This window comes from Varanus komodoensis, unplaced genomic scaffold (genome assembly GCF_004798865.1).
Source record: "Varanus komodoensis strain SLA01 unplaced genomic scaffold, ASM479886v1 scaffold81, whole genome shotgun sequence".
Taxonomy (NCBI): Eukaryota; Metazoa; Chordata; class Lepidosauria; order Squamata; family Varanidae; genus Varanus; species Varanus komodoensis.
The window spans coordinates 388,345-399,543 of NW_025336495.1; the positions used below are offsets into that span (position 1 = coordinate 388,345).

Below are 11,199 nucleotides of genomic sequence, written 5' to 3' on the forward strand. Positions count from 1 at the left end.
CACAAGTTACTTCCACAAGGGTGCAAAATTGCTGTGCAAGCTGTAGGGTCATGACAAGCCCTCAACTACCATCCAGCGTTATTTGTTTTAAGGCAGATCAGGTTAAGGAATCCAGGCACCAATGCCAAAGGATCCCTTTGGAGGATCTGAGACTAGCCTCTGGGAGATTTGTTCCAGCTCTATATTACCTTAGTTAGTTGCTTTTATTATATTTCAGTTGATGCCTTAAGCTGCCTGGAGCAAAAGTAGAAAAGTACTTTTGTAAGTGCACAGCAATCGCCAATTTCCATTAGTAGCCCTGCCTAATGTAATCCCATTTCAAGCCTGAGAAAGGCTCCCTCAGTCTTACCTCACAGCAAAACCCTCCAGTTCCAAACAACTGCAGCAGAGATGCCTGGCAGGCACAAGCAATCTGTTTCCAGAGCCAGAACCACCTTCGGAAGTATATTTCCATCTGGTTGGCCACTGGCAGCCATCATTCATCATTTCTGGAACATGCAATGGCTTACGGTCAGCCAGCAAAGCTGATTAATACAGGAACATGGCGGCAATGAAGAGGAACAGCCAGAGCCCAGGACAGCCCTAACATTTCCTCAGGCATTGTCATGCACACGCCTTGGAAACCTTAATGACTAGGTATTTGTCATTTCAGCAAAAGACAGCTTCAAGGATGCTGAATCTGATAGCCAGTGCCAATCTATGCTTTTCCTGCACTTGTGCAGAATACTAAGGTATATACAGGCCTGACCACATGCATCAGCCTTCCCCACCTTTGTGATGTCCAGATGAGAACTGCAAACACATCTGGAGAGTGTCATATTGCAAAAGGCCAGCAGATATCCTTAACGGATTAAGTATGCAACGCAAAGAAAATTAATTCAATGAACAAAAGAGACTTTGGTCTTCATATTCTAGCCTTCCACAAGCTCTGTCCATTGCAACACAAAAAGTGGAAACAGCTATCTATGGCAAACCTCCCCTACCTTATGCCTTCCCAATGCTTTGTAGTTTGACTCCCATAAAGCCTAGCCAGAATGGTTAATGGCTGGGAATCCTGGGAACTGTAGTTGAGAACATCCGCAAGACAACAGGTCGGGAAGGCTAATCTGTTCCCAATACCACAGGCTTGCCTTCTTCCAACCAACAACCAGAGAACCACTTAAAATTCCTGCTGCTAATAATGTCCCTTATGCCACTTCCATAAGCTCAGTTTGTAGTTATTAAGCACATGCATGACCCATCCCAAAGATCTTTCTGAAGAAAAAGAATCTGCATCAAAATATGTAAGGTCATGAAAGCTGCTTAAGTTGAACACACACTAGAGAAATGCTCCCCACAAACCAACGACAGACCCACCCATTTGCTGAATAACACACATTTCTCACTCATGCGCATCACTGGACATCTGAACTTCCCTGACACAAACACCACAGGGGAGGCTATTTGTCTTCCACAGCAGAAGTGCCTATACTTCTGTGTCACAAGCACTTGACTTCAGTCTGCTACCTAGCACAGTAAACATTCTAGTGACACTAAAAAGGCAAAGGCTGCTGACTGTCAAAATATTCCACTGGAACTAAACTGGAGTGAACAGATTATGCCAGCTGCAATGCTGGACTCAAAGGAGCTGCTCCAGAGGAAGTGGGCTGTTGACCCCTAGGGCTTAAAAGATTTAAACAAGCCACAAGAATGATGCAGACAGCTCCCCTCTGCAAATTTACTGTGAACAACCCTGCTCTTTATCCAGGCAGTTCTATGCAGATGATCATAAGCCTAAGAACAAGGCAACTTTTAGCCATATCTAAAAACCAGTACATTCTGCTCTTGAATTCTACTGTGCATTTTCCACCTCATAAGCCTCTACCTATAGTTTATCCACCAAGGTATTCCAAAAAGTACCCCTCTCCGAATATCTAGCAACTGGAAGACAGACAGAGCTGTTCAGACAGAAAAACAGCAAGACAAAGCAGCAAAGAGTGAAAAGGAAACACAAAGCTTTCCCTTGTGCATATGCAAAGTTCAAATGCATGTACCTACACAGAGAAGCTGTTTCTAAGATGCCCACACACTTCATGCAAACCATTCTCAGACCTTGACAGAGGGCAGTGCAAGACGTTAAAACCAAAATACTTCATTGACTGAAAGAAGTTGCTTAACAAAACATGCAAGAAATCTGGATGTGGAAAATTCAAGTTCAACACTTTGGCCATGAAGTTTGCTGATTAACCTTGGACAAAACCCCAAAATACAATCAGCGTCAAAAGAATGCAGCCTTGAGTACAGAAAACCTAGAGTAATAAAGAGTACTATGGCGATCATTTCTGTCTTATTCTAAGACAGATGCTACAGAGTGATTTTGAGTGTAAACCCGCTTTGAATCATTGTTCAGGCATCAGGAGTCCTTTATGAAGACTAGAAAGATGACTGCATGTATAACACCTATTCAAGCAAATAACACCATCTGGCAAAACAGCCTTCCTCAATGCATTACCTCTGGATGTACTGGACTACAACATACATCACCCCCAGCCAGCATGCCCAAGTGGCTGGGCGAGGAAGGCCAAGGCAAAACATCAACACTAGGTGACAATGGCAACAGAACACCCTAACTAGCCGAGTCTCCTCTAGCAGCAAAATAAGGAAAGGATGCACTAACAAAGCACGGGACAGCACACGACAGACAATGATACTTGGCAGGCTACCTTCTGCCATCACCTCAGCGTCATTTAAAATGCCAACCAAACCGAGGATCAAGCAAACAGAGGCATCAAGTGCACACTGACACTAGACCCAACACCTAACACCTCCCAGCATCGTAGCTCCTTTGATAAATTTATCAAAGAATAAACGTAAATGCAGCAGTTTCCATTCCCCCTTGAAAAGACTTCTAAGCTAGTGGCACTGCCAACAACTCTTGTGGAGGCAAGTCAATGCATCCATGAAATTTACCACCACCAAAGCTGGCAAGGGCAGTTACCAGGCAGGACAAATAATTCTTCTGCAATTTTCTGTCAGTTGCCCCCACTGTGCAATCCTGAATTCCAGTTTGGGGCAGCAGAAGCAAGTGGGGGAGGGGAGTTCTGTGGGATCTTCACAAACAGGCATGTTAGCAATATCTTCCGAGAAGAACATAGACGGGCCTCGTCCTGACTGGACCAGGGTGGGTCCATCTGCAACACTGGCCTTCCTGAGATAGCCATGCCAGCTGGGAACAACAGTGGTTGCAGTCCAACACACCTGGAGTGGTGCCTCCCTGCCCTGAGCGTGCAGGATGCTGGAGGTGGTCTGCTTCTGCAGAAGAAACCCTTGCTAAAAACAACAACAACAACAACATAACAATCACCTGCTCACTGGATCCGTATCTAAGGATCACTGCTTGTCTCCAGCAGTGACTGGCTGTGTTCTATGAGTTAGCGATGCAAACAGACACTGGCAGTCTTGTCTTTCAGGGACACAGAACCGCCTCCTTCCTAAGCACATCCGGTTGAAAACCCTTCTCTGGAGCCCCTCATCCCTGAATGTGATTTGACATTCAGAGATTAACTGACCCCAAATAATAGGGACTCCATTCTAACTAGAGAGCCAGTATTACTTTCGCACTTGGCATTGAAATACATTTTGGAGGATCCCGATTCATTTCTGATCCTAGGTCATTTCTTTCAACCTACTTCACCAGATCGTTGCTAAGATAAACTGTCTAGGAGATCCACGCTCCTTGTAAGAGAATAGAAAGATGATTATAAATGTAACAGCAAATCTTCTAAAAAGCTGAAGCATCATCAAGATTAATGCAAAAATAAATAAAGGTCAGAGGAACAGATGAAACCAGCTGCCTGGACTATGGCTCCCACATTGCCCTTGGCCACTCCAGAGCCCACAGACCAGAATTCCTGAAAGAAACTGAGTAGATCACCCTGGGTTCAGCAACTCCGGATCCCAATACCCTCTTGGGGTGCTCAGCAGCCTCCCCTGCACTGCCTCATCCTACGTGGCCCAGAAGAGCCCTAGGGCAGCTGCCCCGCACCTCGTGTCTTCCGAATGGGCGTGGGATGATGGAAGCGGCAGTCCAACCCGAGGGGAAGAAACCGGGCAGGGAAGATTGCTAGTCCATTCTGACTGGTGTGGATGGAGCGGAAATCCAGGGCCTTCGGACGGCGTCAGCCGGGGATGCCGGCGGCTGTACTCCACCGGGCTGAGGGACCGCGTGCTGCGAGAAGGAAAAGGACGCCCGGAGAGGAAACTGAGAACAAAGAGCCGGGAGGCGGCCGAAGCAACGCAGGGCCCCGCCCGGCCCCCCCTCGGCTGCCCCAGGCCACCCGCCCCCGCGCGGCCCGAGGCAAACATGGCGGCTGGCCCGCGCGGATACTCGCTGCTGCGGAAGGCCTCCTGCGTGTGAGCGATGACGAAGCGCGCCGGCGGCTCCGGCTCCTGGTCCGCCGCCGGCGACCGCGGCGACTCCCCTTCGGCCGGCGCTGGCAGCGGAAAGGGCTTGGCCAGCGGAAAGGGCTTGCGGCCCAGCAGCGGTGCCATCGCCCGGCACCGAGGAGAGGCCGACGACACCGACCGACGACGACCAGTGGCGCTTGGCGGAGCACCGGCGGGAAAATGGCGGGAGCGCCCCCGCCGCCCCTCAGAGACGCGCGCGCAGCAGGGCGAAGCCGGCAGCCCGCCGCCGCCGCCGCCGCCGCTCCCTCCTCCGCCGCCGCCGAAGCCGCCGCCGCCGCCTCACGGGAACTGCGCGCGCGCCGCCAAAAAGAACAACACGATGAGGGGGAACCGTGCCCTCCCCTCCCCGCAAGCACCGCCCGCTTTCTCGGCCTCTCGCGCCGCGATTGGCCCGAGTCGGAACGCCCTGCCGCACGACTCGCTAGCGAGCACGTCACTCATTAGTGAAGCAGGACGGAGGAACAAGTTCGGTTGCGCCGCGCGCGCCAGCCAGATAAAGAGATGGGGGAGGGCGAGCGGGAAGTAAGGTCGCGTTATGTAAGCGCAAGAAAGGAGCGCGGCGGAGGCGCTCTGTCCGCCATCTTGTGCGTCGCCGTTATTAGGTCCCGCCCCCTCGCCACCAATGAGGAACCAGCGTTTCATCCGGGGATCGGATGGAGGGGCGGGAACAAAGAGGGCGAGTGGGGGGAAAATGGCCCGTTCTCCCGGCTTTTGCTTGGCGAGTGACGTACGATCCCGCCTTAAAGGAGGAGCGCCCCTCACGGCCCACCGGGATGACTCCCCAGGAGGCACGGGGAACATCTTCCGAGGTTCGTTGGCACACGTGTCCTCTTCCACGCGTGAGATATGTAACCCATGTTAGGCCATGCTGGCTGGGAGTGATGGGAGTTGTAGTCCATACTCGTGGGGCGCCGGGTTGGACAAGTTGCCGCGCTCGCTGGCAGCGGACTCTGCACGAAGACAAGATCGCGCGGAGGCCCCGTCGCCACTGGCACTGGAACTGCGGGGGGCGGACGAAGGATGCGGTGCCTGTTGACCGAGCAGCAGCCGGCGTGAGCTTGAGTGGACTCCGGGGATGGCGGAGGACGGGAAGGCCTGGAGGAGTGTTGTCCCCGTGGTCGCGATGGGTCGGACACGACTTCGCGACTGGCAACAGCAACAATCATCAGATGCCTTTTCAGCCTCCTCTAAGGAGACTGCTAATGGCTGACAATGCATCTGATGGAAGTGGATAAGAACAGGAAAGCTGATGGCAAAATAACTCGTTTATCTTTAAAGTGCTGTGAGACTGTGTTGTTCTTGCAGGCAAAATATACATGCTATGGGAGAAGGTTAGTAAGGGATGGTGAGGAGGCTGCCATAATGTCTAGGAGCTCATAAACTCCTCTCTGGCACAGGGTGCTGAAATAGCTGATCTACACACGCAGTGGCATGCTATTGGCTTTATTTTGCAGGACAGCTGAAATCCAGATGAATTCAGAATCTGAGGAGAAAACAAATCAACCAAAACCATCAATGGGAATTTTCTCTTTAAAAAACATATTAGTTTATTGAATTTCCCCTGGACATAATATAAACACAAGATGTTCACTAGTTGAAACCACGTGCCCAATAATTTTATTCCAACATGCAAACAAAAACATTTCCCCTTTTCAGAAAAATTTCCATCATAATCTAGCACCAATTTCTTGAGGAGTTTCAACAAGGAGAAAACTCCAACTCCACTCGTGACATGCCTACCATGTGCATGCCCAGTCTGTCCTGAAACAGCCTCACTGATGGGATTTCAACCACCTCCCGGGGAAGCCCGTTCCATACCCTGGGGGTCCTAACTATCAGGAAGTACTTCCTGGCATCCGCCCTAAATCTTGGTTCCCCAAGCTTTGTTCCCTAGCCCTCTGAGTCTCCTCCACTCAAGGCTGAAAAGACCAAGCTCCCTCGGTCCCTCCTCATACACAAACCAGCCACCATCCTAGTGGCCTTTGCTGCACTGATTCCAACCTTGCCATATCCCTCTTGTAATCAGGGGTCCAGAATGGAACACAGTACTCCAGCTGCAGGTGCACCAGAGTCGTAAAGAGTGGCAGTAATACCTCTCTCGATACCTCTCTCGACACTTCTGGCTATGCAACCAAGGGTGGCATTCGCCCTCTTGGCCACTGCATCACACTGCTGGCTCATGTTCAGCCTGCAGTCAACCAGCACCCCGAGGTCCCTTTCGCAAGTGCTGCTCTCCAGCCACTTGTCCCCTGACCTGTACTTACGACACCCATTCCTATGCCCCAAGTGCAAGACCTTGCACTTATCCACGTTGAACGCCATCCTGTTGTCTCGTGCCCACTTCCGTAGTCTGTCCAGATCCTTCTGGATCTGAAGTACCTGCTTTTCAGTTGTGGCCACTGCCCCCAATGTAGTATCATCTGTGAATTTTATCAGTAGATTGGTCACCCCTTCTTCCAGGTCATTGATGAAAGACTGAACAGGATCGGTCCCAGGACTGAGCCCTGGGGGACCCCGCTCGTCACCATCCGCCATCCCGATGATTCCCCACTAATAGTAACACTCCGCTTTTGGCCCATCAGCTATGCCCTAATTCATCAGACAGTGCATTGTTCTATCCCCAAACTCCTCAATTTCTCAACCAGGCTATCATGGGGCACTTTGTCAAAGGCCTTGCTGAAATCCAGGTACACCACATCCACCGCATCCCCTCTGTCTTAACCACCTCAAAAACTTGTCATAGAATTTCACAAGGTTTGTCTGGCAGGACCTGTTTTTGTGGAAGCTGTGTTGCGTGGCCACCAACCTCCCTTCCCTATCTAGGGACTCCAGAGCATTTCCTATTACGAGCCTTTCCATTGTCTTTTCCACAATGGACATAAGGCTAACGGGCCCATGGCCCCCCTGCTACCCTTTTTGAAGAGTGGGACCACTGATGCCACCCTCCAATCCTCTGGAACGTCACCCATACTCCATGAGGCCTCAAAAATGGAGGCCAGCGGATGTGAGAGGACCCCCGCCAACTCCTTAAGTACCCTCAGGTGTAACCCATCAGGGCCTGGCACCTTTGTAACATCTAGTGCCCTGAGGAGCTCCTCGACTTCTATGGGGATGACTCTAATGTGTGCCCCTAAGTCCCTGACCTCATCTGATTCCCCCTTGCGGATCTCCCCCATGCTGCTTTGGGGAGAACACAAAGGCAAAATAGTCATTTAGCATCTGTGCCTGTTCCGTCACATCAGTCACCGAATCCCCTTCCTCCTCATTAAGCAGTCCCACTGCCTCTCTCCCCTTCCCCTTGCTATTTACATGTTGATAGAAGGCCTTTTTGTTGCTCTTGATATGCTTGGCAAGTCTCAGCTCATAATTAGCCTTAGCCTTGCGAAGAATCTTTCTGCAACGGGCCTCCTCTGGGTGTACCCTTTTGTCTGCTTGCCCCAGTGCCCATTCCTGCAGAGGTTCCTCTTATGCCTAATGCCCCTTGCCACTTCTCATGGGCTGGACTGATGTGTACTCACTCACTCACTCACTTCAGACAAAGGAGAGCAGGCCCACCGGGATCACGTCTGGGGAGATCAGGCCTCGCTCGTACATGTACCACCCCGCCACGGAAGCCAGTCCAGCGACGCACGCCATTCCTGCAAGGCCCTTGAGGAGAGCCAGGGCCCGGGAAGGACCTGCAACGGTTAGGGAGCCCTTAGAGGCCTCATCTGGCAAACCTGCACAGGAATGCTCCAGTTAACAGGGTGGAGGTTTGGATTCCCCCGACGCACACTCCTTAACAGGTGCGGGCACCCGTCCAGGGCTGCGGTGGATGCCAGGCGGCAGGAGGGCTCCCGGGAGATGCCAGGCGTTTGATCCCGCCTAAGGCACACTGTGGGTCAGCCCGAGCCGTGCGGAGTGTGCTCAGGGCTGTTTGTGGCTCTGTGCTTTGAAAAGGGGAGAAGCTCCATCGTTGCTGTCGTTAGCACTGATGCCATTGGCATGCCTCCGAATAGCTCTCTGAGTAGTTCATGGCCATTCACACACCACAGGGTACACTTGTTAAAAATAGCATAAAAGAACATATTTTTTTCCAGTATTAAAAGCACGATTTAATAGCTAAAGCAATCTCAGTGTAAGCGTGACTTGTCAGAAACGGCTGCCACAAGTGCACCACTGCGCCACTACGTGCTCTTGGGCACCCTTCCGTGCCTCGGAGAAGGGGGCAGCCAGGCCCTGGAGCTGAGTGATGCCAGCGCGGAAAGGATTCCACCAGTGACCTCCCCACTGAATCAAACCACTTTGCCAGTCATGCACATGCAGGCAATCTGCAGATCTTTCCATGGCATTAGACAATCATTCAGGTGTTTTCCTTTTTTGTCCTGGGGAGGAACAAGCTTCTTGCCAGCTTAGAAGCCCTCCAGAGCCTGTTCTGGATTTGGAAAGAAAGGGTATAAGCCCGATGGCTGTTTAGGCAGAAGAAGATTCCACAATGCCCAGCATTCCCCAGCCGGCTGGCTGAGCGATGCTGCCTGAACACATGCTGCGCCCTTCGCCATGCCCTGCCTTGCGTGCCATGGCTTCCTCCTCGTGCAGTCACGGGGAGTAGAGGCTTTCCTGAGCTGTTGACACAGGCACAGCTTGGGGTATAACTGGAGCCCAGGAGAGCGGAGGGCCAGGTAGAGCTTCCCCTTGGCACGCCGAGGAGCAGTGCGGAGGGACACTGTAGGCGCTCTTGCTTCAGAGATGGGAACGCACCAGGCACCTCTGGCTCAGAGGGCTAGCGCCAGTGCAGACAAACCAGAAAAGGTTCAGAGGAGGGCAGCAGAGCTGGTCCGGGAACTGGACACACAGCCCTCCGAGGAGAGATTGCGCTGGGCATATTTGGCCTTGAGAAGGCTGAAGTGAGATGGGGTAGTGCTTTTCCTGTACCTGAACGGCGGTCACACTTGAACCCGACCTCCCCAACCTGGGCCTTCCAGGTATTTCCTCCCGCCTCCCGCTAGGAGGGCCGCAGCTGATGGGGGTGGCAGCCATCAGGAGGGCTCCAGGCTGGGGAGGGAATAAGCTCTCAAAAAGCAGGTTCAGCCCATGGCACCAAGTGGGTATGGTTTGGGTCTGCTTCGGGGGGCACCAGGTTGAAGGCTGGGGTGTGGAACCACAAATGCAGGCTGCCGGGCTCTTCACGGCTCCATTGCAGTGAGGAAGAGGAAGAGAGGATGCAAAGTTAGTGCCCTGGAGAGGCACCTTTAGAAGACATGGAAACCGAACCCACGTCCAACTGGAAGAGGAGGGGGATATGCTGCAGAGAGGTTATGGATGCTGGAGCAGGAGATGGGCGAAGAGCTGTCGCACAGAGGCAGCCAGCTGGCCGGCCAGAACCTGATCTGCTGAGGGCTGTCTGAGGGATCCCTCCAAACCCCGGAGGAACAAGCTCCTGAAGAGGAAGAAGGGGTGAGAATCAAGGACCCTAGGTCAGCCCTCTGACACAAAGGAGGTGCAACGCGGTTCAGACCCAGCGTTCAAAGGGGCTGGTAGCCGGGGAGCCCAACCAGTGGAGAGACCTGCCTCCAGGGCAGGGCATGGTAGCTCACTTGGCCTGGGCCAGGAGGGGCCAGGCCACCCCCCAAAGGCTCCCTCTCAAGTCTCGTGCACGATGCAGCCGGGGAAGGAGCTGCTCTTGTGCTAAGCAGTTTGCTGAAACCGTTCGTGTCTGTCAGCTGCAAGGACTGGCACTGCAGGAACAGCAGCCGCTTGCCAATCGGTGAGCTGCTCTTTTGCACAGGAGAAGCGGATTGACGGGAACGGCCCGTTCCTGGGTGGGCTTCAGGAGCAGGCAGAGGTGCCTGCCAAGAGGCGGGATGGGGGTGTTGCCCGGAAGGGACCGTGGGGTGAGAGGCCTGCGGAGCAGCGGGGGGAAGCGTGCAGAGTCGCACGGAGGGGCGGGCAGCAGTCTCCTTCAGGGGCCCCATTCCGCCCAGTCGCACAGCTCACACCTCTGCTGGTCAGGGCGCCCGAGGCACGACAAGCTGCTTTCATGATGGCCAGGTTTCCCCGCGGGTGGCCCGGGATGTAGACCTCCGCTTCCACCTGCACTTCTTCCAGCTCCACCGGCCCCTCCTTGCCCTGGTGCCCGCTCCCGGCAGCCAGCTCGCTCTGCTTGGGTGCCTTGGGGAAGACATTCCGGAGCAGACGGAGCAGCTGGGCCCGGGCAGCCTCGGCCTCCCCTTTCGTGGGCTCCATGATGATGCCCACCAGCGCGCAGGGGGCCTTCTGGACGAGCTGCTTCACCTCCTTCAGCACTTGGCACAGCTCCCGCTGCTTGCCCTTCACACTCGAGGCGCGGCACAGGAAGAAGATCAGCTGGCATGGCCTGCCCCCCACCGAACATGCGGCGCTGCAGGGCGCCTTGAGGGCCTCCCCAGGCTGGACCGGGTGGCAGGTGGCGGAGAACAGGTCCTTGACGAAGGAGGCCATCATGCCATGGATGTCCTTCCCCTCCAAGGTCTCCCCAACCAGGAGGACCTCGGGCCTGCCCCCCACCTTCTGCACCAGCATCTGGAAGTCCTGCACGATCTTTTCCCCGGGGCCCGGGATGCATACCGCCCGGGGGGGCTCCTCCGGCCCCGGCCCGGGCCCGCCTCGCTCATGCCCTTCCTTCATGGAGTCCTGGCCCCTCTGCCCAGGGCGAGTCGCGAGGGGCCTCCAGGCTGCCCCGCCCATGTCACAATGCGCGCGCACGGAGCGGGGCCGCGCCGCCCGCCCGGGGGG

At 54.1% G+C, this 11,199-nt stretch overlaps 2 protein-coding genes and 1 long non-coding RNA gene across 5 annotated transcripts in view; 1 reads left to right on the top strand and 2 right to left on the bottom strand.

The window, feature by feature from the left end:
• Positions 1–4,640, bottom strand: part of BAZ1B (bromodomain adjacent to zinc finger domain 1B) — a 33,452-nt gene extending 28,812 nt beyond the window's left edge. The window contains exon 1 of one of the 3 annotated variants that reach the window (XM_044456116.1): positions 4,367–4,640. In XM_044456116.1, the coding sequence (XP_044312051.1) occupies positions 4,367–4,530 (164 nt within the window). In that variant the 5' untranslated portion in view covers positions 4,531–4,640. The remainder of the gene's footprint in view (positions 1–4,366) is intronic. The other 2 variants (XM_044456114.1, XM_044456115.1) reach the window with 2 other exon arrangements.
• Positions 4,641–5,114: 474 nt separating this feature from the next.
• On the top strand, positions 5,115–6,046 carry LOC123036731. The gene is made up of 2 exons (XR_006417192.1): positions 5,115–5,255; positions 5,901–6,046. It is a non-coding gene; the product is annotated as an uncharacterized LOC123036731 (long non-coding RNA).
• Positions 6,047–7,977: 1,931 nt separating this feature from the next.
• Positions 7,978–11,091, bottom strand: LOC123036682 (uncharacterized protein C2orf72 homolog). The gene is made up of 2 exons (XM_044456087.1): positions 10,425–11,091; positions 7,978–8,165 (listed from the first exon to the last, which is right to left on the bottom strand). The coding sequence occupies exons 1-2, from the start codon at positions 11,089–11,091 to the stop codon at positions 7,978–7,980; spliced, it is 855 nt and encodes a 284-aa protein (XP_044312022.1).
• Between the last annotated feature and the right edge of the window lie 108 nt (positions 11,092–11,199).